At 60.6% G+C, this 20,991-nt stretch overlaps 2 protein-coding genes across 2 annotated transcripts in view; one reads left to right on the top strand and one right to left on the bottom strand.

Annotated features, from left to right (window-relative positions):
• Positions 1 to 43: 43 nt before the first annotated feature.
• VOLCADRAFT_95674 (uncharacterized protein) lies at positions 44 to 17,282 on the bottom strand (the record flags this gene model as incomplete). The annotated part of the gene is made up of 24 exons (XM_002954771.1): positions 44 to 67; positions 1,977 to 2,054; positions 2,551 to 2,616; positions 2,751 to 3,311; positions 3,919 to 4,029; positions 4,401 to 4,477; positions 4,655 to 5,110; positions 5,180 to 5,246; positions 5,878 to 5,993; positions 6,082 to 6,096; positions 7,378 to 7,413; positions 7,939 to 8,061; positions 8,209 to 8,283; positions 8,600 to 8,766; positions 9,542 to 9,630; positions 9,987 to 10,048; positions 10,353 to 11,251; positions 11,874 to 12,502; positions 13,153 to 13,590; positions 13,931 to 14,294; positions 14,659 to 14,951; positions 15,928 to 16,084; positions 16,451 to 16,745; positions 17,228 to 17,282. The coding sequence occupies 24 exons, from the start codon at positions 17,280 to 17,282 to the stop codon at positions 44 to 46; spliced, it is 5,253 nt and encodes a 1,750-aa protein (XP_002954817.1).
• Positions 17,283 to 19,436: 2,154 nt separating this feature from the next.
• VOLCADRAFT_95673 (uncharacterized protein) overlaps positions 19,437 to 20,991 on the top strand; it is a gene marked incomplete at both ends in the record, with an annotated part of 31,279 nt that continues 29,724 nt past the window's right edge. The window contains 3 exons of the mRNA XM_002954828.1: positions 19,437 to 19,530; positions 19,801 to 19,904; positions 20,374 to 20,502. Coding sequence (XP_002954874.1) covers positions 19,437 to 19,530; positions 19,801 to 19,904; positions 20,374 to 20,502 — 327 coding nt within the window. The remainder of the gene's footprint in view (positions 19,531 to 19,800; positions 19,905 to 20,373; positions 20,503 to 20,991) is intronic.

Genomic DNA, 20,991 nt, shown 5'->3' with positions numbered 1-20,991 from the left:
CACATCATCATCATCACCACCATCATCATCGTCATCGTCACCATCATGAATAAGTAACCTTCGAAGTCTGCGCATGTGGGGGCGTGTGGCATGGCAACACAGGAATCAGCTTTGGTGCACCAACGGAATGCAGTAGAGCCGGGCCTGACCCCCATCACAGTCGCTCACAGTGCCCGCAGTCCCCGGCGCGAGAAGTGGCCCGCTGTCCTCTTCTTCCGCAATAATGATGCTGCCTCAAATTCCCAACAATGTCAGTTCCCATGGAACCATCACGCACCTTCCGATCCGACTCTAAACCAGAGCAACGAGGAACCTGCACTCCGGCCTTTCTCCGGCCCTGCTACCGGGGGTCCCTCATCGTCCTCTACACTCGATTGTGCATCGCGCGCGCTCAGACCCCGGGGGGTGGGTTGGAGTTGGTGGCAGAGGAGGAGGACGAGGACAAGGAGGAGGAGGAGGGGAAATGGAGGCGGAAACCGCCATGGCAGGCGGCTACTCGGCTACTCGGAAAAACCACACTCCTCAATCGAAAAACCACACTCCTCAATCGCCGCGCAACACTCCGACCAGCCAAGACGGCCCCAAAAACGAAACCTCTCAGTCCTGTCCGTCCTGCCCCCTCAGGGTAATCTCCCTCAGTTCAAAACAAAGACCGGTCGACAGATATGCATGCAGGTGCAGCCGCGAGCCGCTATCCCAAGTTGGGATTCCCAACCCCCGTGGCCCTGCAACACCCCCGGCTCACACATCTCTTTCTACGCGCCTCACTCACTCGCACGCCACCCATCTGCATATCCCACTACGCAACAGCTTCATTTGTTGCCGAGCGTCTGGACGATACCTCATACGTGCAGCCGCCTCACAGCAACACCAACAGCTTGCCGCCGCGGCCACCATTGCAGCACCCCACAAACATTGAACCACTATCCCCAACAAACAATATCAAGACCCCCAAGACCCACGCCGCAAGTTAGCCTTCCTTCCAACCTAACTGAAAGGCGGTAATTCCAGAGAAGATGTGTGACAAAATGCTCGCTGCTTCCAAAGGACCTGCACGCCAGAACACGCTTCGGGTGTGGCCGAAGGACCCTCCTAGGGCCATTCGCGTTTCCCGGGAACCGTATCCCACAGCACGGTGGAGGTGTGACAGCCCCACTCACAGCAGGTGACCCCTTCAGGACGCCACAACATGCCCAACCACAACAAGGGATGCTTTTCAGGATGATTCCATATGCAAAGCACCAACAGTGTTTGTGCTGCTGCGGCTGCAACCAAGATCCACTGCAATCACGTGCAGAATAATATCGCCGTGAGCTGAGAGCGATGATGTAACACATCGCCCCCCCGCCTGCCCCCAGCCAGCCAGCCAAGACCCCAAAATAGCAAGAAAAACTATTTTAAAAGACGTTTATTTGGCATCTCGGCTGTATTCGCGTCCGAATCTAGCAGCCTGCCTTTTAACTGATAGCTCTTTCGACTTTCTTTTTTCTCTGTTGTGCTGCGGCCGCGGGTCGCCATTTCCGGGAGGGGATTTCCCCTCCCCCCTTCTCCACAGCCATGCGGCGTTCCTAAGTGCCCAAGACGGTGCCACGCAGACACACAGCACACAGCGACCAGTAAGGCGGATAATATCTGGCATGAAGGGGCCGCGCATGGGCACATGTGGCTGGACAACATCCGTTTCCACCAGTGATGACAATGACGACGGCAGCAGCGGTAGCGGCGGAAGCAGGATGACAACAGCGGCTACAACAAGTCCAGTAGCGGGCACACCGCCATCCCGCGTCGTTTTCCTATAGCGTTGTGGCAATATATAGGTCATTTTGTGTTTCATATTCTTGGAGAGCAACAGGGCCGCACGATCCTCTCCCAACGATACGACCGCGAACAAGCCAAGCCAAGCCAAGCCAACACAAGGGGCAACGCAAGGGGCAAGGGGCAACGCAAGGCAAGGCAAAGCACCAAAATGTCCTCACCGCGCGCCCTGAAAATCCCAAAATCTCCCCTCGTGTGGCGTTGGCGGTGATGGTGGTGCTGATGCGCAATTGTGCTCCCTGGCGGCGGCGGCGGCGGCGGCGGTGACGGCAACTGCTGTTCCTCCATACTCCCTACTCCCCCGCCCTTCCTCCCTCCTTCCCCCCCAACCCGTACAAGGGCGCGACGTCCTCCACCCCCTCGCTGCGTTCCCCGCTGCCGCCCTCGTGCGGGCGACCGACGCAGTGCAGAGCATGCAGCAATATGGCACAGGCTCCCATGGACTCCGAACCCAAGAACCCCCGACCTCCTACATCCGAACCGGCGCGACTGTGATCAGAACGCTGCGGATGGCCTCTCCAGCTCTCAGCTCATGAACCGCCAGTGGACGAGTCATGCATCCATTCATCCATTCGTGGACCGTAAGTGCCTCTAAGCGGCCCAACCTTCGCAGCGCCCGAGCGGCATTCTCCCCACCTCCCCTACCTCCTTGTCTACCTCTCTGCCTCTCCCTAGTATCGCGCTCTGCCCCTCCGTCACCCTCACCCTCACCCTCTTTTTCGTCCTCACCCTCACCCTCTCCTTCACCCTCTGCCCCTCCTTCACCCTCACCCTCACCCTCAAGCGGGTCGGGCCAGGCCCCTGTAGGCGAGTGCAGTGGTGCTGCAGCTACGGTGCGGCTTACGCCGGGTGCTGACCAGGGTGCCGCTGCCCGGGCCGACACCGGAGGATCCGGTGGTGCGGCCCACCCGCGGAGGTTGACCGGTAAGACTAACCGCGGGTGTCGCTGCGGGCGTTACCGCCACGGCCGCCGCTGCCGCTGCCGCTGCCGCATCCGCCGCCGCTGCCGTGGCCCCCATCGGGGTCCCCGGCCCTTGACCCGCCGCAGAGCCAGTCGCCGTCCCCATGAAGGCGATGCTGGCGGAGGCAGCCCGGTGGCCCTTGGCGGGGCCAGTGTACGGCCAGGCGCAACCACCTTGAGCACTAAAGTGTACGGCATTGCTAGCGGCGCTGTTCATGCCGCAGGAGCCGGTTGCGCTAGTCAGACCCATGGGTCCCGACCCGACGGTTTGCGCGGCCTGTTGCGCCAGGCTGATGCTTCCGGAGCCGTCGCGGCTGGGGCCGCCAGTGCCGCCGACGCCAAAGGTCCAGCCACCGCCACCGCCGACGCCGACACCGACGCCGACGCCGCCACCGCATCCGGTGTGGATGTAGGCGATGGAAGAGGCGCGGCGGGGGCGGTTGTGGCGCTGCGAGCCCGTAGCTCGAATCTGCGGTGAGGTCTCCGCATCCAGCGGGACCCAGCGGAACGTCTCCATGACGCCCTTGCCCTTCACCTGCGCCCGGACATGACGGAACAGAACAAAGAAGACAAAACAAGACTGAACAAGGTTCCGTAAATCATGTCGCTGGGCGCGCGTGATGCCACCGTCACGATACGCCCTCTGCAGGGCGGCAGCACCAGCAGCGGTTGCAGTGCCGTGCAAAAACGTGTGTGAAAAGAAGATGTGCGGGGTGTTGGTCTGAGGAGTGGAGGACGCGCAGCGCAGCCACCCAACATGTCAAAATACGATTGATAGGACAAAGAAATGGACCCGACCCGACCCGACCCGACCCGACCCGACCCGACCCGACCCGACCGGGCCCGACCCGACCCGACCGGGCCCGACCCGACCCGACCCGACCCGACCCGACCCGACCGGGCCCGACCCGACCCGACCGGGCCCGACCCGACCCGACCGGGCCCGACCCGACCCGACCGGACCCGACCCGACCCGACCCGACCCGACCCGACCCGACCCGACCGGGCCCCCCCCCTGGGAGTGGCTGAGGAAAGCGGGGAGGGCAGTGCGGCCCTCGCCCTCGTGCTCCTCCCCCTTGTACAGCTGTACAGCTGTGCGGCTGTGCGGCTGTGCTCCGGTTCGTTTGCTAATGCTAACCCACCATCACTCCCCCGGTGGGCTCCCAGTCCTCGTCCAGCAGGAACTCCCGGGTGGCTCCGCTGACGTGGATGCAACCGGGCGGACACGTGCTCTCCATGCGGCTAGCGGTGTTCTGCGGGAATGAGACAGGGCGGGGGCCGGAAGTCGGGGCCAGTAAACCGTGGAGGTGGGAACACAGGCAGTCCGGCAGGCAGGCGTTGCGCCGCGGCCATTGCTATAACCCCTCTGAAGGGAAGTCAGCGTCTTGATGATGTGTGAAAGGTCTTTTGACTGGCGGAAGAGGCGAAGAAGCCAAAGGGCAACTCGCAACTCGCAACTCGCAGGCCGGTGCGCCTCCATGGGGCCCTAATGCGGCCCCTCACGTGACGTGATGGCGGCCGCCCAAAAGGCCCTCCCCAAAACGCGGCCGTCCTCTCGACAAAGCACCCGCACCCAACCAGGCAACCAGGTCGCCGACCAGGTGGTCGTACTCGAGGGACTCACCACCGTGTCCCCGAAGAGGCAGAACCGGGGCATCTTGGAGCCCACAATGCCGCTCATGACGGGGCCCGAGTGCAGGCCTGGAGGAGGTGCGAGGTGCGAGGTGGGGGTAAGGGGGGGGGTAAGGGGTGCGATGGACCCTACGCTAGGAGCACGCGACCCGGCGTGCTGCTGCTGCACGCGGACTAAACCCATACGACCGCACGCCGGGCAGCTCCGTCACCGAAAGAAGCGCCGTCTGGACAACAGTGCGCTACCGCTTCGTTCCCAATAGGCAGTTGATGAAGTAACGTGGCTGACAGCGGCACCGATGGCATGCAGCACCATCACCATTATCAGCAGCACCAGCACTGGCACCAGCACTAGCACCAGCACTAGCACCAGCACTGGCACCAGCACTAGCACCAGCACCAGCACCAGCACTAGCACCAGCACTAGCACCAGCACTAGCACCAGCACCAGCACCAGCACCAGCACTAGCACCAGCACTAGCACCAGCACTAGCACCAGCACTAGCACCAGCACTAGCACCAGCACTAGCACCAGCACTAGCACCAGCACTAGCACCAGCACTAGCACCAGCACTAGCAAGGTAGTCCCCTCCCACATAGACAGGTGCATGTAGCACGGCCATTTGGGCGCCCAGGCCGCCTCGTTCGCATTCAGCCACCTCCCCATCCCATCCAGGTAGGCCAGCGACCAGCCCCGCTCCCCTCCTTACAAGCGCGCCAAGCCGGGCCGCAGCTCCCCCTCCCCCCACCACCCACTCTCGCCTCACTCACCTATTCGCATCTGCACTGGCTGGCCAGTGGTGGGCAGCAGCACCTCCGATGTCTCACGCAGCATGGCCTGAACAGGAGGGGACATGCGCGGGAGGGGCAGCGGAGGCGATAGAGGGAACGCGGCACAAGAGATATCAGGACGCGACAAGAGGTTGCCCGGCCCGGCGGGAGCGGGAACGGGAGGGGAGGGGGAGAGGGAGGGGGCGGCAGGGGAGGACTGGGGGGTCAAGAGGAGGATTCTTCCCCGCAGCAACCTGATGGGAGGGGGCAGTGGGTGGTGAACATTCAAAGCATCAAAAGGCAGCAATACGCACCGAGGCACCGAGACAGGGGGCATGTGGGGTACGCCGGTCCCAACAGACAACAAGGGGGGGGGCAGGAGGAGGGAGCGCGCAGCCTTTTAGTCCCTCGCCTCGCAGCACCCACGCGACAGCCCCGACCGTTAGTTAAAAACCGTGGTGCAGCTCCCACCGCTGCATTTCTCGCCCTTCCCCCCTTTTCCCTCTCTCCCCCTTCCGGCCCCCCACCAAACTTCACGGCCACGTCTTTCCGCCCTCCAGCTGTCTCTTCTACTTTTATATACGTGAATTTGGACATTAAGTGAATCCAAGCGGATTACCTGCGCCGCCTCTTTCTTCCTGATCTCCTCTTTCTTCCTGGTCTTGCCGCATGCCCCCTCCCTGTCCCTCGTGCCCTACCTTTGCAAATGACATGACCTTGGCGGCGTGCAGCTCGTCCGTGCTGTCGCTACCTCGCACCGTCATGAAGCCGTCGGCGTCCCGGGTCATGAGGCCCCCCGCCACCATGTAGCAGTCTGGGGTCCGGGGGGGGTAGGGAGGGGAACACGTGCGAGGAATTCAGATGCTCCGAAATCAGGGAGGGAGGGAGGGGGGAAGACGAACCGCGAACGAGTAAAGCTGGTGAGGCGGGAGGGGGGAGGGGCCAGGGGGGAAAGGACCGGGCATTGAGAAGGGGAAGGGAGGGCTGGGTGACCAAGGGCGGAGGCGGAGAGCCTCTGGGTGGAGGCGGAGCGTAAAGAAGCAAAGAAGGAAAGCATGCCGGTTTGTGTGGGGTGGGAGGGGCCCCAACGCTCTCCGCGCTTTTGGTTAAGGCCGTCTGCCAGGCGGGGCCGGCCGGCCTCCTCAACCGCCCTCATCACGAGCCACGTGAGCCACGGCACCGATATCGCTGCTAAGCTTATCCACATGCGCACACCAGCAACAAATTTGCTTTTCTTTCGCCGTGCTTGTGAGTTGCATAACCAAAGGCAAGAAGCTACAATTACTTATCCTTGCTCGCCTTCCATTTCTCGTGCTGTCCGCCTGCACCCCTGGCTAAACAGCGGATTACGGAATCACAAGCACAGAGCCATCGTGCTTTGAGCACATCGCTCTTTCGACAGCACTACCCGCTACCCGCCTCAACACTGGTGTTGCATGTCCCCACATCCCCACATCCCCACATGCCCAAACCCCCGCAAGGTGCAAAGCGTTTCACGAGGACCTTTGGGGGCTTTTTGGAGCACCCACACGGAGCGACCTCCCCCACCCACCCCACATCCTCAATCGGCGCTGACACATATACACATACACACGTGCACGTACATACATACGTACGTACATACATACGTACATACATACGTACGTACATACATACGTACGTACATACATACGTACGTACATACATATGTACATACATACGTACGTACATACATACGTACATACACACATAATATCGCGCAAACTCACCTCCAATGGTTTCCACCTGGCGGGCCACAAGCCGCCACAGCGGACAGGTAGACGAAGGGACAGGTAGACGAAGGGACAGGTAGACGAAGGGGCCACGGGTAAGTAGGAGGAGCAAAACAAATAAGATAATGTTGGGTAAGCAAGTCGGGATAGGATGCCAGAGGTGACGGCGGCGCCGTAGCAACCGATTTGAGCGGAGGCGGCAGCAGTAGCACAGGCGAAGAAGGTAAGCAGCGAAAGGGGGCCCAGGGGCCACGGGAATTACGGATAACACCGAGGGGTGGGTGGAGTCGCCAGCGGAGTAGCGGCGCCGGGGGTTGATGCCGTAGGGGAGTTGGTAGTTGCGGGAAGACAACCGTCGACTGCTAACCCCGCGTCATTGATTCGGGACATAGCTGACACCAACTTACACCAACTAATCACATCAAGCAACAACTGACACCAACTGACATACCTTGTACACACCGTACACATCCAGAAGCGTGTCTGCGTGGGAGGTGGGGTTTGTGCGGGGTGGTGTTGGGTGGCGTTGGGTGGTGTTGGGTGGTGTTGGGTGGTGTTGGGTGGTGTTGGGTGGTGTTGGGTGGTGTTGGGTGGTGTTGGGTGGTGTTGGGTGGTGTTGGGTGGTGTTGGGTGGTGTTGGGTGGTGTTGGGTGGTGTTGGGTGGTGTTGGGTGGTGTTGGGTGGTGTTGGGTGGTGTTGGGTGGTGTTGGGTGGTGTTGGGTGGTGTTGGGTGGTGTTGGGTGGTGTTGGGTGGTGTTGGGTGGTGTTGGGTGGTGTTGGGTGGTGTTGGGTGGTGCAATGAGGTGCGTGTCTATTGGGGGAGGGGTACAAGAGGTGGATTGTGAAATGTGGGTAAGTGCAGCGTCGGGTAAGGCGTCGCCATAGTTCAAATCGCACGGCGGGACAGACGACAGGCGACAAGCGACAGGCGGGAGGGCGTGTGGGCCGCACAAGCACTAAAAACGCCTAAGCCCTCCTTCCCTCATGCCAGCTGCTGTCCTTGCTCACCCCCGCTTTCATCCCTACATGCCTGTAAGGTGCCACCACGTACCGCCACCACCACGTACCGCCACCACCACGTACCGCCACCACCACGTACCGCCACCACCACGTACCAGGACAGCGCCCCCCCTGCCGGCCCCAGAGGATCCGTCGCAGCACAGCAGAGAACCCGGGCAACACCCGGCCCAGGGCCACCCACCCCACCCCACCCCACCTCACCCAGCCATTCCGCGCCACCACTCACCCACCCCACCCCAACCCCCGCCACCCACTCACCCAATCGCGAGTAGAGGTTGTTCAGGAACTCCATGACCTTGGTGGCGGGGATCTCGTGGCACATGCTGGTGAAGCCTGCAGGCGGGAGGTGGAGGGGTGAGGGGTGCGGGGTGCGGGGAGCCGGGCGGGGTTTGAGAACGGGCGGGTCGGTGGGTCGGTCACCAGGGGCCCCCGGCCACCCCGCCCCTCCTTTCCTCAGGGCAACGGAGCCGGGAGGGGGAGGGGGGGGGAGGGAGGAGGAATGCATGGCCGGGGGGGGAATACATGACCGGGGACCCCGTGAAGATGTGAGCGCTTGACAGGCGGGGAAACTGCGAACAAGGTGAGAGGAGGTACAACATGCTCAGCCCAGCCCACCCGGCGCAGCGAGAGAGCGGGCCCTAGCACCCACCGACAATGTCACTGAAGAGGATTGTGACCATGGGGTGGTATGTGGCCACGGAGGCGCAGTTCTGAACGAGAGGCAGCTCGGCCAGGCTGAACTTGCTCATAGCTCCCAGCCCTTGACGACCCGCGCCGTTCTTGGGGTGCTGCGTGGCGGCAAGCTCCAAAACGTGCCTGTTGCATTGTACGGCAACAGGGGAAATTTGGTTGTCGTACAAACCAGGCAACGTATATCTAAACCTTATGATTACGCTCAGACGTGTGTGTGGCAGCGGGCAATCCGCGGGTGAGGGCTGTTAGAGGGTCTCTTAGGGTCTTCCCTGACCCCTTGCGGGTTTGCGTTGCAGGTTTGACCGAGTGTTGACTGGTGACCGGGTGGTTGACCAGTGAAAATGTGAAGGGTAACAGACAGGTGATCCAATGGTGGATATGAACAAATCATTGGTAGCAGTGGTAATAATAGTGGTAGCAATGGTAGTAGTAGTGGTGGTGGTGGTGGTGGTAGCAGTGGCCCCCCCCGACCCGAGCAATGGAGGGGGGGAAAAAGAACTGGCGAGTGGAGTCAGTGTCCACTGGCAAACGCTGGGGCTGGGCCGGGCCTGGTGGCCGATAAAGACCTGACTACTGCCTGACTACTGCCGCGGCTATCAGCGGACACTACTGGACATGGCTGTGCTAGCTGAACTGGGCTATAGGCTGGGCGGCGGGCTGCGATGCCACATGGGAGCCTCTCATCGGCATGGTCGGGTTCCGTTCGGGAGCACTGCTATGCCCACGCGAAGCTATGCTAAGATGCACAACGTGAGCCGGTGCAGTCAGCCCCAGGTCGAGAAATTCGGAACCTTCCCCGACCCTTGCCGCAAGTGCGGCCTCGTCAACCCCTCCAAAACCCCGCAACCCATCCCCACACAACCCATCCCCACACACCCCAACCCCACACCCCACGCACCTGGGAAACACGCTCTCCAGGAGCTTATGTTCCGCCTCCAACACCTCAGCTATTCGCCGCTCCGCTCGGACCCGGGCGGACACGTCCACCTGCGTGCCAACGCAAGGGCCAGTTAGCGCCCAGTCCTAGCCCCAGCCCCGGCGACAGGTTGCAGAAGTGAGAAGAGGAAGTTGCGAACGGTTGGACGGTTGGTCGGGAGGGTGGTCGGGTCGGGGGAAGTAAGAGAAGAAAAACACCGGTGAAAACCTCGCAAGCGCGGAGAGGCGAGGAGAGGAGAGAAGAGGAGAGAATAGAGAGGTCTCCTTGCTGACGTCGGCCTGTGTTCCTTCTAAGTCTTATTGACATCTCCTGAGCCCCATGCAGGAACTGGGCATGCGAGTAATGAGGAATGTGCGTGTGTGTGTTTTGATACGTGTGTCCTCTTCCCCGCCTCCTTCCCCCCCACCTGCATGAGCAATAGCGCCTGTTCGCCGCTGACAGGATCTCGAAGTGTTGATGCCGTAATCTCTGCAGGACAGGACAGGGCAGAGCCGCGCATGGCACCAGGGAATCAGGCTCCTATCTGCAGCAGGTCACTCGTTCGAATCCTGCCCGTATCGTATATAGCGAGGAGGACACTTTCAGGCTGCTCATATGTCTACTTTTGCACAATTTAAGATGCACGATTGTTGCGCACGCTCGTCCCGTCAACGGAACCTTGAGGCTTTCAGGGAGCGCGAATGCCTTCATCGACTCCAATCACATCGACTCCAATTACATTGACTCCAATCACATGGCAGCTGCGGCTCACGCCGCCAGCCAGCGCACTCACCATGCCAGCAGTCTTCGTCATCATCGCAGCTGCAAGAGGCTCGATCCTGCGAGCCACCGCCGTAGGAGGGGTGTGTCATCTCCCGACCAGGGACCTGCGACGCCGTCGACGCCCGCGACGCCTGCATTACTGCCGACAGCTGCGGCAGCACCGCCGGGGGGCCCGCTGCGGTGCTCACGCCGCTCTCCCGCGCCGCCGCCACCATCAGCGGCAACCGACCGCTGCACTCCGCACCGCTCTCCTCCGCCACGTCTGCAATCGCTGGCCGCATAACACGGCGAGCGGGCGGCCGCCGCGGTGATCCGGCGCGGGCGGACGCAGAGGCGGCGGCGGTGGCGTTGTTCGCACTGCCGTTCTGGGCCGCCGTCTCCAACATGGCCGCATTGGACGCGAGGTGCTGCTGCACCGCCAGTGTTGACAGGCCGCTTCGCCCCAAGGATGACCCCTGCCGGCTGCCGATCTCCAGTTCGGTTGTCGAACAGACGCCCTTGAACGAGCTTGGGCCGCCGCCGCCGCCGCCCCCGCCAGCCGCGGCGCCGCCGCCGTCGTGCGCCGAGCCGCCTTCCCCCACCACAGATGTCGACCAAACGTTGCCGCCACCCGTTGTTGTTATTGATCTAGCCGAGTGACTCGCGGCTGTCGGGGCCCCACCGATGTTCTTGTTAGCGAGGAAGGACATGAGCCGGCTAGGCGGCCGCTTCTTAGCCCCGCCGCCACCGGAGGTAAGGCTGCCGGCGGTGACGGTGGAGGCGACGGCGGCGGCGCTGCCAGTCTGCGGCTCCGTGTGCGATGGCGCCGCCTTCATATGCTCCAGGGTACGGTCGGTGCCGACGCGCTTGATGCCGTTGGGCGCAGAGGGGCTGTTGGTACGGCGGAGCGTGAATGACTTGGATTCCCCTCTGCGGTAAACACCGCATGTCGTATGCCGTACATTGGCCGTGTGGCACCGCGGCGGTGTGCAGCAGGGGTTGTAGGGCAGGGGGGCAAGGAATGAGGCATAATTTGCCGTACAAACAGCCGTACTAGAGGTTTGGAAAGATAAAACGACCCTGGGTGTGCCCCCCTTCGAGGGTGTATAGCTCTTGGCAGGGGTCAAGGGCGCTGTGACCGACCACACAAAACAAGCCGAACTGGATTTCCATCATGCTTCTCTCCTCATTACGCTTTGCGCTTTCTCTCGAGTTGAAATGCGCTTTCTCGCTCGTAAGCAAGCTCCTCGCTCTAAGTGCCGCGTGCTAATTCCCTTTTTGTGTCCCTCTCGTGGCTCCCCGGACCGCCGGCTTCACCCACGCCGGAAATCACACACCACCGCCAGGCAGGCACGTGTCCCAACGGCACAAAGACATGCAATCAACCAGCGACTGCCGGGAGGGGGGAAGTAGCTCGCGAGAGCATCCCCTCCTTCATGCTTGAACTCGTGCTGTTATTTAGGCCTTTGCTTCCCACATAGCCAGGCCATACAGCCGCATAGCGATGCAGTCAGCCCAGCCAGACCGGCAGCTCAAGCCCCAGGACTCTCACCGCACTCGGGAGCTCTCAAACAGGCCCCATGTTGACGTGGATAACGGGTTGTCGTCAGAGGGTGACGGCACCAGCTTCAGCGCGCTTCGGCGCCGTACAATGGACCGCCGCGCAGCGTCCGTCAGTCCCGGCTGCTGCTGCTGCCGGCGCTGCAGACCGTCCTCAGGCAGGCCGCCGCTACCTGTGCCGGTCGGCCCCGCCAGCCCGCTCAGATACCCAATACTGTTGGATGCCCGGTCCATCTCGCTCATAATGGACGTGCCGTTTTCCATCAACGTGCGCAGCAGGCTTGTGCCGGCGATCCGCACCGCCGATTGCGCTCGCGAATTGGACGGCACCACGGGCGCGGAGCCTGACAATTTGGAGGCGACGTACAAGGAACCTGCCGTGGAGCCGCCGTTGCCGCTCGACTTGCCGGCGGCGGCGGTGCTGCCGACGGTGGCGCCCGTGGACATCATCCCGGAGCCGCCGCCAATGCCGCCGTTGCCACCGCTGCGGCCGCTGCCGCCACCTCCTCCAGGCCCCGGCATGGACAGCGCTGTGGCCAGGGATCCGCCCTCTGGCAGATCGTTGGAGCTCAGCCGGCTCATAAGAGTGCGCTGGTGGACGCCCATGCGGAGGAAGGAGTTCTGCGGTACGCGGGGCACCCGGGGTGCGTAGGTGGACACCCGGGCACCCGGGTGGTGCAAATCCATGTGAGCATGATGGAGGAAAGTGGAAAGGAAAGGAAAAATGCGGAACCAGCAGAAACAAACAGCCGACAGCCAAACGAGTCTAGTGCATGCACACCCCTGCCCTCAGTAAAGACTATTATCAGACATGACGACGGCAACTGAAGGGCAACCAGGTAAGGGGGGGGCGGATGTAGCGGGGGAAGTGGGGAGAGAAGTGTGTTTGGCAGTGCGCGATGATGATGATGTGTTTTGCCCGCCAACGTTCTGCGTGCCTCACACGGGGCTTCCGTGATCGCTCGGTGCATGCGCGACGAAACAATGTCCCTGAGCATGTTGGTGTGTTTTTATGAGGGCTGAGCCGCGATAGGGAATGCGTGTCCCACTCGGCTGGTTGCCTCCCGGGGAGCTGGGGAACCTCAAGAAGATGGTGAGAGATAGCACACACACGCACACACAGATTAGCCACTGCCACGGCCTTTCCGTGCAGGGACAGATAACACTGTTGGCCAAACCCCGACAGCACGCAGTAGCTCTGTCTGCAAACCACACGGCAAGCCCACAAAACACAACGCCCGCCCGCCCGCCCGCCCTCTCACCCCCCCCACCTGCGTCCCCAGATGTGAGCCAGCATTCATCCTGCTGAATGTCGTACCGCTGGTACTCCCCATCGCCAGGAACAAGCAGCTACCCGGGGTGCTCCCCGTATCCCCGCCTCCCCCGCCTCCGCTGTTCACATTCCTGTCGCCGCCGCCGCCGCCGGCCCCCAGCGTGCTGGCGTTCGTCCGCAGCACCGAGGCCGTCGTGCCCGGCAGCGCCATGATCGTCCCCCCCGCGGTGGAGCCCGTAATCGTAGACCCCGCCGCAGCCGCCGCGTCCACGGGCCCGCCCAGGCTCTTATCCGCCTCCTGGGTCAGCATGAGTGCCCCGACCATATCGCTGTGGCCCTCGGCGTCGCTCTGGTTACCGTTTTGAGCCACAGAGCAACGCACCCCCGGCTGGGTGCTCATCAACACGGGCCCCAGTCGCTCCCACGTGGACATCACCTGAGGGGCCGGGAGGGTGTGCGGAGTGCGCGGGAAAGACGAGCAGCGGATGATGCCGAGTATGAAATAGAGTATGATTTAGAGCATGGCCCCTGCGCATTAGCATGGCCCCTGCGCATTAGCATGGCCCCTGCGCATTAGCATGGCCCCTGCGCATTAGCATGGCCCCTGCGCATTAGCATGGCCCCTGCGCATTAGCATGGCCCCTGCGCATTAGCATGGCCCCTGCGCATTAGCATGGCCCCTGCGCAAGGATGACACGCACGCACACACATAGAGCAGGAAATGGAAACCAATGGGCAGGAGCAAGCCTGCCAGGACACCACCTTGGCTGCCGCACCTGTGCGTTGGAGCCGTTGGGAGTGGGCCCGCCCGTCATGGCGCTCATGCCGCGCGCCACGAGCACCGCCGCCTGTACGGGCCCCGGATCCGTTGTGGGCGTCAGCAGCGGCGGCACCCGCACGATGCCTTTCCACGTCTTGCCCTCCACCACGTCCTCAAGCATGTCGTCCAGCTGCTCGGAGCTGAGGGCGAAGATCTGCCGCAGCAGGCTGCCCAGCGCCAGCCCGCTGGCATCAGTCAGGTCGGCGGATTGCTGGATGTCGGTGCCGCCGCCGCCGCCGCCGCCGCCCCCGGCACCCGCGTTGGTGGCGTTGGCGAGGCCGATTGCCTCCGGGCCCAGAGCCGTCCGCAAGCCCATGTACCTATAACAAGATAAGAGACGGAAGAGTAAAAAAGGGGTCAGGTAAAATTGTACATGCACTAGTCCTTATTAAAGAGAAAAACAAGTGCCGGTTCGTCTCTGTCCCGCCCAGAGACGAACCACGAGCAAGTGAAGCTGTGATGCCATGGGTAGACTGGTACAGGGGGTAGGGGGTAGGGGAAGGGGTAGGGGAAGGGGGGAAGCAAGCAAACACGGGTGTGTGTCTTTCTCTTCCACCCCCCGGGTTCGTCCGTGTACCTAACGCGCCACTCCACCGACCAACCCACTTCCCTGGTGCCATACAACCGCCAAGGATGGTCAACAACTAACGACTAACCGCTAGTGGCAAATTGCAACTGACTCACCTAACAGACGCCGCGTTCTGGTGCAGGACCAGGCCCCGTAGCGTGAACAGCGTTACAATGCCTGAGAGGCTCGACAGCATTACATACACACGATGCAGCTGCTGCAGCGCGTCGTGCAGCCCCGCGGATAGCGTGTACCGCACCACCACTGCCATGGTGGGCACCTCAGCCGCGGTGGCGGGTGCCCCGGGAGAGCGCCGCCACACCAGCAGCGGCTGCACCATCACCGGCAGCACCATCCTGGAGGCGGTGCTGCGGATAGGGTGGTGCACCATCAGCTGTGCATTTGCAGCCTGAGGAGGGGGGCGGGTCCGGGGTGTGACCCAGTGCGGTAAAGTCCCGGGAAGATTTGGGTCCGGGGGAGGGAGGAGAGGGGAACACGTGCCAAAACCCAGAACGCGTGGGTTACTACAGCATACGTGCGGGTGTGGGTACGGGTATGGATATACACGTAACATACGTGTTTGTGTTATCTGGCGGGAGATCACGTGCAGATGAAGTAAACTTTTGGGGTTGGTTCGGGACGGAGACGCAAGTCTAGGAACGGGGTCCTGGTGCCTCGAGCCAGGGGGTGAGGCGGCGGGGCTGGGGGTGGTGGGGGAGGGTGTATCAAAGGGGGGGGGCTGAAAGGTTCGGGAATTGAACTAAGGAAAAACATCTCGGAGCGGACTGAGGCGTTTGGGGGGTGATGGGGGAATGGCGGGATGGGGTGCTCATCCCGTGGAGGTTTCCCAAAGGCCACCATCATGACGTTGGCAGTATACACTCCAACCGATCCGGTGCTCCCCCCGGCGCTCTGTCCCCACAGCGACGCATCCCCAGCCTGCTCTCTACTCCGCATTCACTAACCCTAAGTCCACGGTGAGCAGTCAGCGACACCCCCCAGCCGTCCTCCCAGCCTCAACCTCAAAAGGACCTCGCACGCCCCAGCGACCGCCCCACGAGGTAGCCCGGCAGGCTGGGAGAGCGGCGCGAGGAGGGAGGACCGCTTACCGCCCTCAACAACTTTCACCAACTAGCCGTTCTACGTTTCATTCACGTGATGCCCTTTGCACCCGGAGCGCTAGGGACGGAGACCTTGGCTGCATGGCCCCATGCAACCTTGGCTATCTGCCGCAGCTGGGAACTGGAGCTGGGAGGTGGATATAGCGCCCCAGGGGGGGAGCCTCGCGTCCTTCCGGATGTATGCTGCCCATGTTCCGCACTCCTTCGGACGCCCCTGACCGCGCACTCAACACCCTCCCAGTCGTGCAGGGCCACCCCACCCACCCCCACTCCCTCCAGCATGCACAGGCAGCAGTCGTGCAGCACCGCCCGCATCATGTGCTCCGTGGACAGCAGCTCCCCCAGCAGCCCCTCGTAGTCCCCTTCCCCCGGGCAACCCAACAGGGATTGCAACGCGGGGTTGGTGCAGTGCACCGCCAGCCTGCGACATGAGGAAGGAAGGAAGGGGAGAGAAGGGGGGAGCCAGCAGCCGGGGACTAGGAGCGGAGCATCCCGCTGCGCCCTCAGCGGGCGGGGATGTTTTGACCAGCATGTCAGGACAGGTTAGTTCAGGCCTTCAGGGGTTGGTTCGGGAACAGAAAAACCGACTTGAAGCCCAATTGACAAACCCCGACAGCAGCGTTTCACAGGACGGGAACCCCGTGGTCGCGCCCGGGGAGGGTGCAGCCATAGCCATGCAGCTCCTGGAAAATACGACGACAGCAAGCTAGTAGCGACAGCAGTAGACAGTGGCAGCAGCAGAAGCCGCCTCACGTGCGCCTTGCCGCCCAGGAGCTCGCTTACTTACCGAATTGCTTCGGCGTTACAGTAATGCCTCTGCAGCAGGTGCAGAACGGCCTGCGGCGACAGGTGGCCCAGTGGCTCCAGGGACTGTTCCCCGCAGGAAGTGTTCGTCATGCACGGCGGCGAAACCACGCCTCCGGCAAACATGGCTTCCATGTTGATGTCCATCACCAGGTGGGGACTGACGCGGTGAGAGCGCAGGCTGCGCTTGGTGGTGCGGTCAAAGGTGATGATGGCAACAGGATCGCCCAGGTTGCTGATCTGCTGCACAAGGTCTGAGAGCGCTATCACGTCGCCAACTGCGGGCCCAGAGGAAGAGGGGGAGGAGGAGGTGGGGGAGGAGAAAGGAAGGGGTTATCGGGAGTGGTGTGATGGCGTTGCAGGGTATGATTGCAGTAGAGAGCAGGGGGCGCGCTGGTACTACAACGCTGCGAGAGTCACTGCGTTGCTTTGACAGGGCGGAGGTTAAGCGGACGCTCTGTCGACTGGGTTGAAGCCAAGCTAGGCGGACATTTGCAACTGGATGGGTGTTTGTAAGGTCCAGCCTTGGGAGCCGTGTGGGTTGTGAGCAAACTTTGCGAAGTGAAAGCTGAAACCTCGCGGTATGTCCTATCTTAAGCTAGCCAGCAAGGACAATGATAACAGGTGGGTGCAAGTCGAAACAATATGGTTTCGCAACTAAAAGGCCATGGAAGGTTATTCGCCCTGGTTACGAAACTTATCAGATGCATAAATTCATGATCATCGCATTCACATGACGGCCCAGAAACATAAAGCCTACCTGGTGGAAGCCTTAGTGCCGCGTCGCCATTAACCTGTGCACCGGCGCCAGCCATACTAGTGAGCTGGTTTCCAGTATTTGTGCGTAGGCCTTCGGCTAAACTAGTCCATATTCCATAAGACTTTTGGACGGGCTCAGCAGGACCATCTTCTTGATGTTCAGGAGCATCTATGCTCACAACTTCGCCACCATTAAGTCTAGCATGTGTGCCTTTTGTAGGGCCTTCATTTGGAGTTGAAGTAACCAGCTCCAGCAGCGCCGCAGCCTTGCCAGGCTCCCCACTAACTGTGCTGCTTGGCGCCTCATCCTTCTGAGGTGGCCGCAGGTCACTGAACAATACTTTGCCTTCGGCAGCTGGTAACCCTCTGAAACAGCAGAACATCTTCAGCTTGGTCCGCCAAACCGCATTTCGTCGCGGGCTTTATTGCATAGTTGGTCAGCTCAACATTTTCATGAAGATGCACTTACACAGCATAAAAAATAAAAGCTGGGCGTTTCCTGTTAGGGCGCCATGGAAACTTGGTTCCATATGTACGTCGTTACGTTCGCCCTTGCCCTCGTTTTTCCTTCTTTCATCAGGTGACTAACAGGTTACGCGGAGATATATTTATAGCATTGCTTCTACCTTGGAAAAAGAAAAGATTGCATGGACCCCGGTTCGTTACGCGTTATGGGCTTCCCATGGGAGCACATCCTGCGCACAGGCAGCATCTAATACGATGGCAAAAGTTCCCGCTTATAGATAAAACATAAGTTAGATCAATTAAACCTACGATTTTCATATGCGCATAGTCCCCGGGAGGTGCCTCAGATAGAGAAGCATGGTCGACTTCGCAGATGGCATTTAGTATTCGGCCGACTCTCCCAAGTTTGGGTGAAGAGTGGCGATAGGGGGTTACGCACATTGACGCTGTAAGCAAACCCTTCGTGTAATGAATAACGCGGCGCATTCTTCATACACCATGCGATGCCTTAATGAACTATAACTGCATCCTTCATGGAAATGCGTATCAGGGGATTGGCGAGGGACGGGACGCATGATGCATTTCGGTTTTGGTGGGGTTGGTTCATCACGGCAATGCCCTGTTACTATTACTTCTACTACTCGCTAAAGCGTTCCCAATAACAGCCTAGCTAGGCAGGTACCGGTAGTCAGTAATCACTCGTACTGTGAAGCACTTTTGCTATCACACAAGTGTCTGCTCAGCTGCATGACTAGCCCATAGTTGGAGCCGGATGCTGTCCCTGAACTCAGCCCGGACATATTAGGAGAGCTCTTCGGCTGGATCACAATGTAAACTGACGCACTGATTGCTTAATAGTTCGGGTTTTCGTTCGTAAGCACGCACCGCGGTTCTGGACAGAGAAGTCCTTGAGTTGAGGTTTCACTCCCGGGCCCATACGCTTTCTTTGGACAGCTAATCGACATTAGTGTCAACCTCTTGGGCGAGTAGCCCAGGGAAGCCGACATCCTCCAGATAGCGTTGATGCGGTTGTTGAAACAAAGCCTGCAGCCGAGTGGCGCAACCGGTGGGTTCCCAACGTCTTTCCCGTGGTGGCGAATCCGTGCTACGGGAAGGGGGTTTGCGTGAGCCCAGACATAACCCTCATGCTACTGAACACAGCACCATGGTGCTGCTACTAGTGAAGCATTGGAAGCGACACATTTGTCTAAAGTGGCGTGGTGTTTGGCAACTAAAGGGCACTCAAGAGAGAAAGAGGCTCTGGGGGCCCCCAGGAGGGGAGATAGATTGCTGGGCCCGTCCCCGGTAGACGCTGTGACTCTTCGCACTTAAGCAGGGCATATGGGGTATAATGTTATACATATGCAGTACAATATCTTTCTGATTATGTAGGACATGTTTTATTACCAGGTCTGGAACTTGCGAACAATCGGCAACGTGACTTCTGATTAGTCCGACAGCTTAGAAGGCCGTGCATCCCAACTGAGAGCAAGGCAGCTATATGATGCTTGTATAGTGCGTCGATAAGCCCTGGACCAACGGTAGGTTGAGTCGAACGGTCGACGTCAGAGTTGCAGCTCAGATCGCAATATAGGGTTGAATTTAACATCATGTAAATTGATTACTTTCCTTATATGAAGGTTAGCGTCCTTCCTGAGTGGATTGACTTGTCGGTGCGCCCACTAGCTGTCGGAGTGTTGCGCCAGCTGCGGCGGTGAAGGCATCAAACAGCAGATGCAGGCATCATGTTTGAAGGATGGGCATCGGAGTTTTTGGCGGCGTCCCTTGGACGCTTCGTGGACGTGCAGAGGGATAAGCTGCGCATTAGCCTCTGGAGCGGTGAGCACCCGTTGCCCTGCATCTTACTGCCCAGCGGTCCAGGGGTTTCGATCTAAGGAATGTTTTACAACCCGGGTGATAGTTTGCACTTCGAAAGGACCAAACGCTGGAGTCTGGCGTGCAACCTGCGCGCTGACAGGCTGTCGCAGCAACCCGCATGAGCTGCGATGCAACGCGTGTTATGCGAAGCCGGGTCCTTGTGACGGTCTTCGCTAATCTCCACCACCAGACAACTTCCCTTTCCCTTTCCGCCGTGGCCCTGTGCCAAAGGGTCCGGCGTTCTGGAGAACGTTCGGCTGCGGCCAGAGGCATTCGACTATCTCAACCTGCCGTTCGCCATCCACGAAGGCGTTGTGGGCCGCCTTCGCATTAAGGTACGCGCTGTGGCCATGCCCAAGCGCGGTCGCGGCACCGCACAACGCGGGCTCACACCCTTGGGACCATGGACATAGCAGCAGCACCACCACCACCACTAGCAACGCCTGCTGCACCAGCAGCAGGTGCTGCGGCAGCTCAGCCTTTCCCAACCCCTGACCAAGGGACGTGCAAATCTTACTCCACCCGGCACATGGACCTAACCACCGGGGCTGTGTGGTTCGTTCCCTGCTGCTGCACAAGTCTTCACAGGCCGCGTCACAGCACTGCAGAATGCATCTCTATTGTAAGCAATCCACATCCTTCCAGGGCCACTGTCCCGGGCTACTGTGGAAAGAACTCCACACACCCATGGACCGCTTCGCGGCCCTGGCAACTGCATCCGTCTGCATGTATTACCCGTCAACCGTCACACGGCGCAGCGTGTTTTGCTCGTCCTGCCATCCCGCGGCATCTTCCCTCGCCTAGACTTGCGACTTGACCCGCATGTCCGGAATGTCCGCAACCCAGATACCCTGGGGCAACTGGCTCACCGGGTCGCTGGTCGCGGAGCTGAGCGATGTCGTTCTGTGCGCCACTGAGCGGAGTGACAGTGAGGTGAGCCACTGGAGGTATTCCGAAACTGACACAGGGCCCGCCTCTTTCCGCGGGCGGTGAAGGCGCGGGGGAAGGGGGGATGGAAGGGAGGAAGCATTGGTGGACATTGCAGTGGTCCCTGTAGAGTAAACAACGACGAATTTGCGTTAGCGCGGGAAAAGCGGGACGAGCCACCGAGAGGGGACGGGCCCGGTAAGCGGTGCTCTGACGGGGACGTTTTTGGCAGCTGCGGATGGGCCCTATGGGTATACGTCCCCCGTGTTGGAGATCGAGGGCAAAAAGTCTCTCAAAGTTTCACGGGTGGTGGTGATCTACCTGAGCAGCGGGTTTGGCAGAAGCTTTTATGGCCTTGGGGTGTACAAGGCCCCCACCCTCTCTCCCACCTACCCCCGCTCTCTCCTGGTTCGTCTTTTCCCCCCTACCCCCCCCGCCGCTCGTGTGTCTGACGCTGCCGCCTGACTGCCGACCGGTGACTGCCGACATCAAGGT

This window comes from Volvox carteri (assembly GCF_000143455.1).
Source record: "Volvox carteri f. nagariensis unplaced genomic scaffold VOLCAscaffold_46, whole genome shotgun sequence".
Taxonomy (NCBI): Eukaryota; Viridiplantae; Chlorophyta; class Chlorophyceae; order Chlamydomonadales; family Volvocaceae; genus Volvox; species Volvox carteri.
The sequence above is the reverse complement of the archived record's forward strand: the minus strand, read 5'-3'. Positions and strand labels throughout refer to the sequence as shown.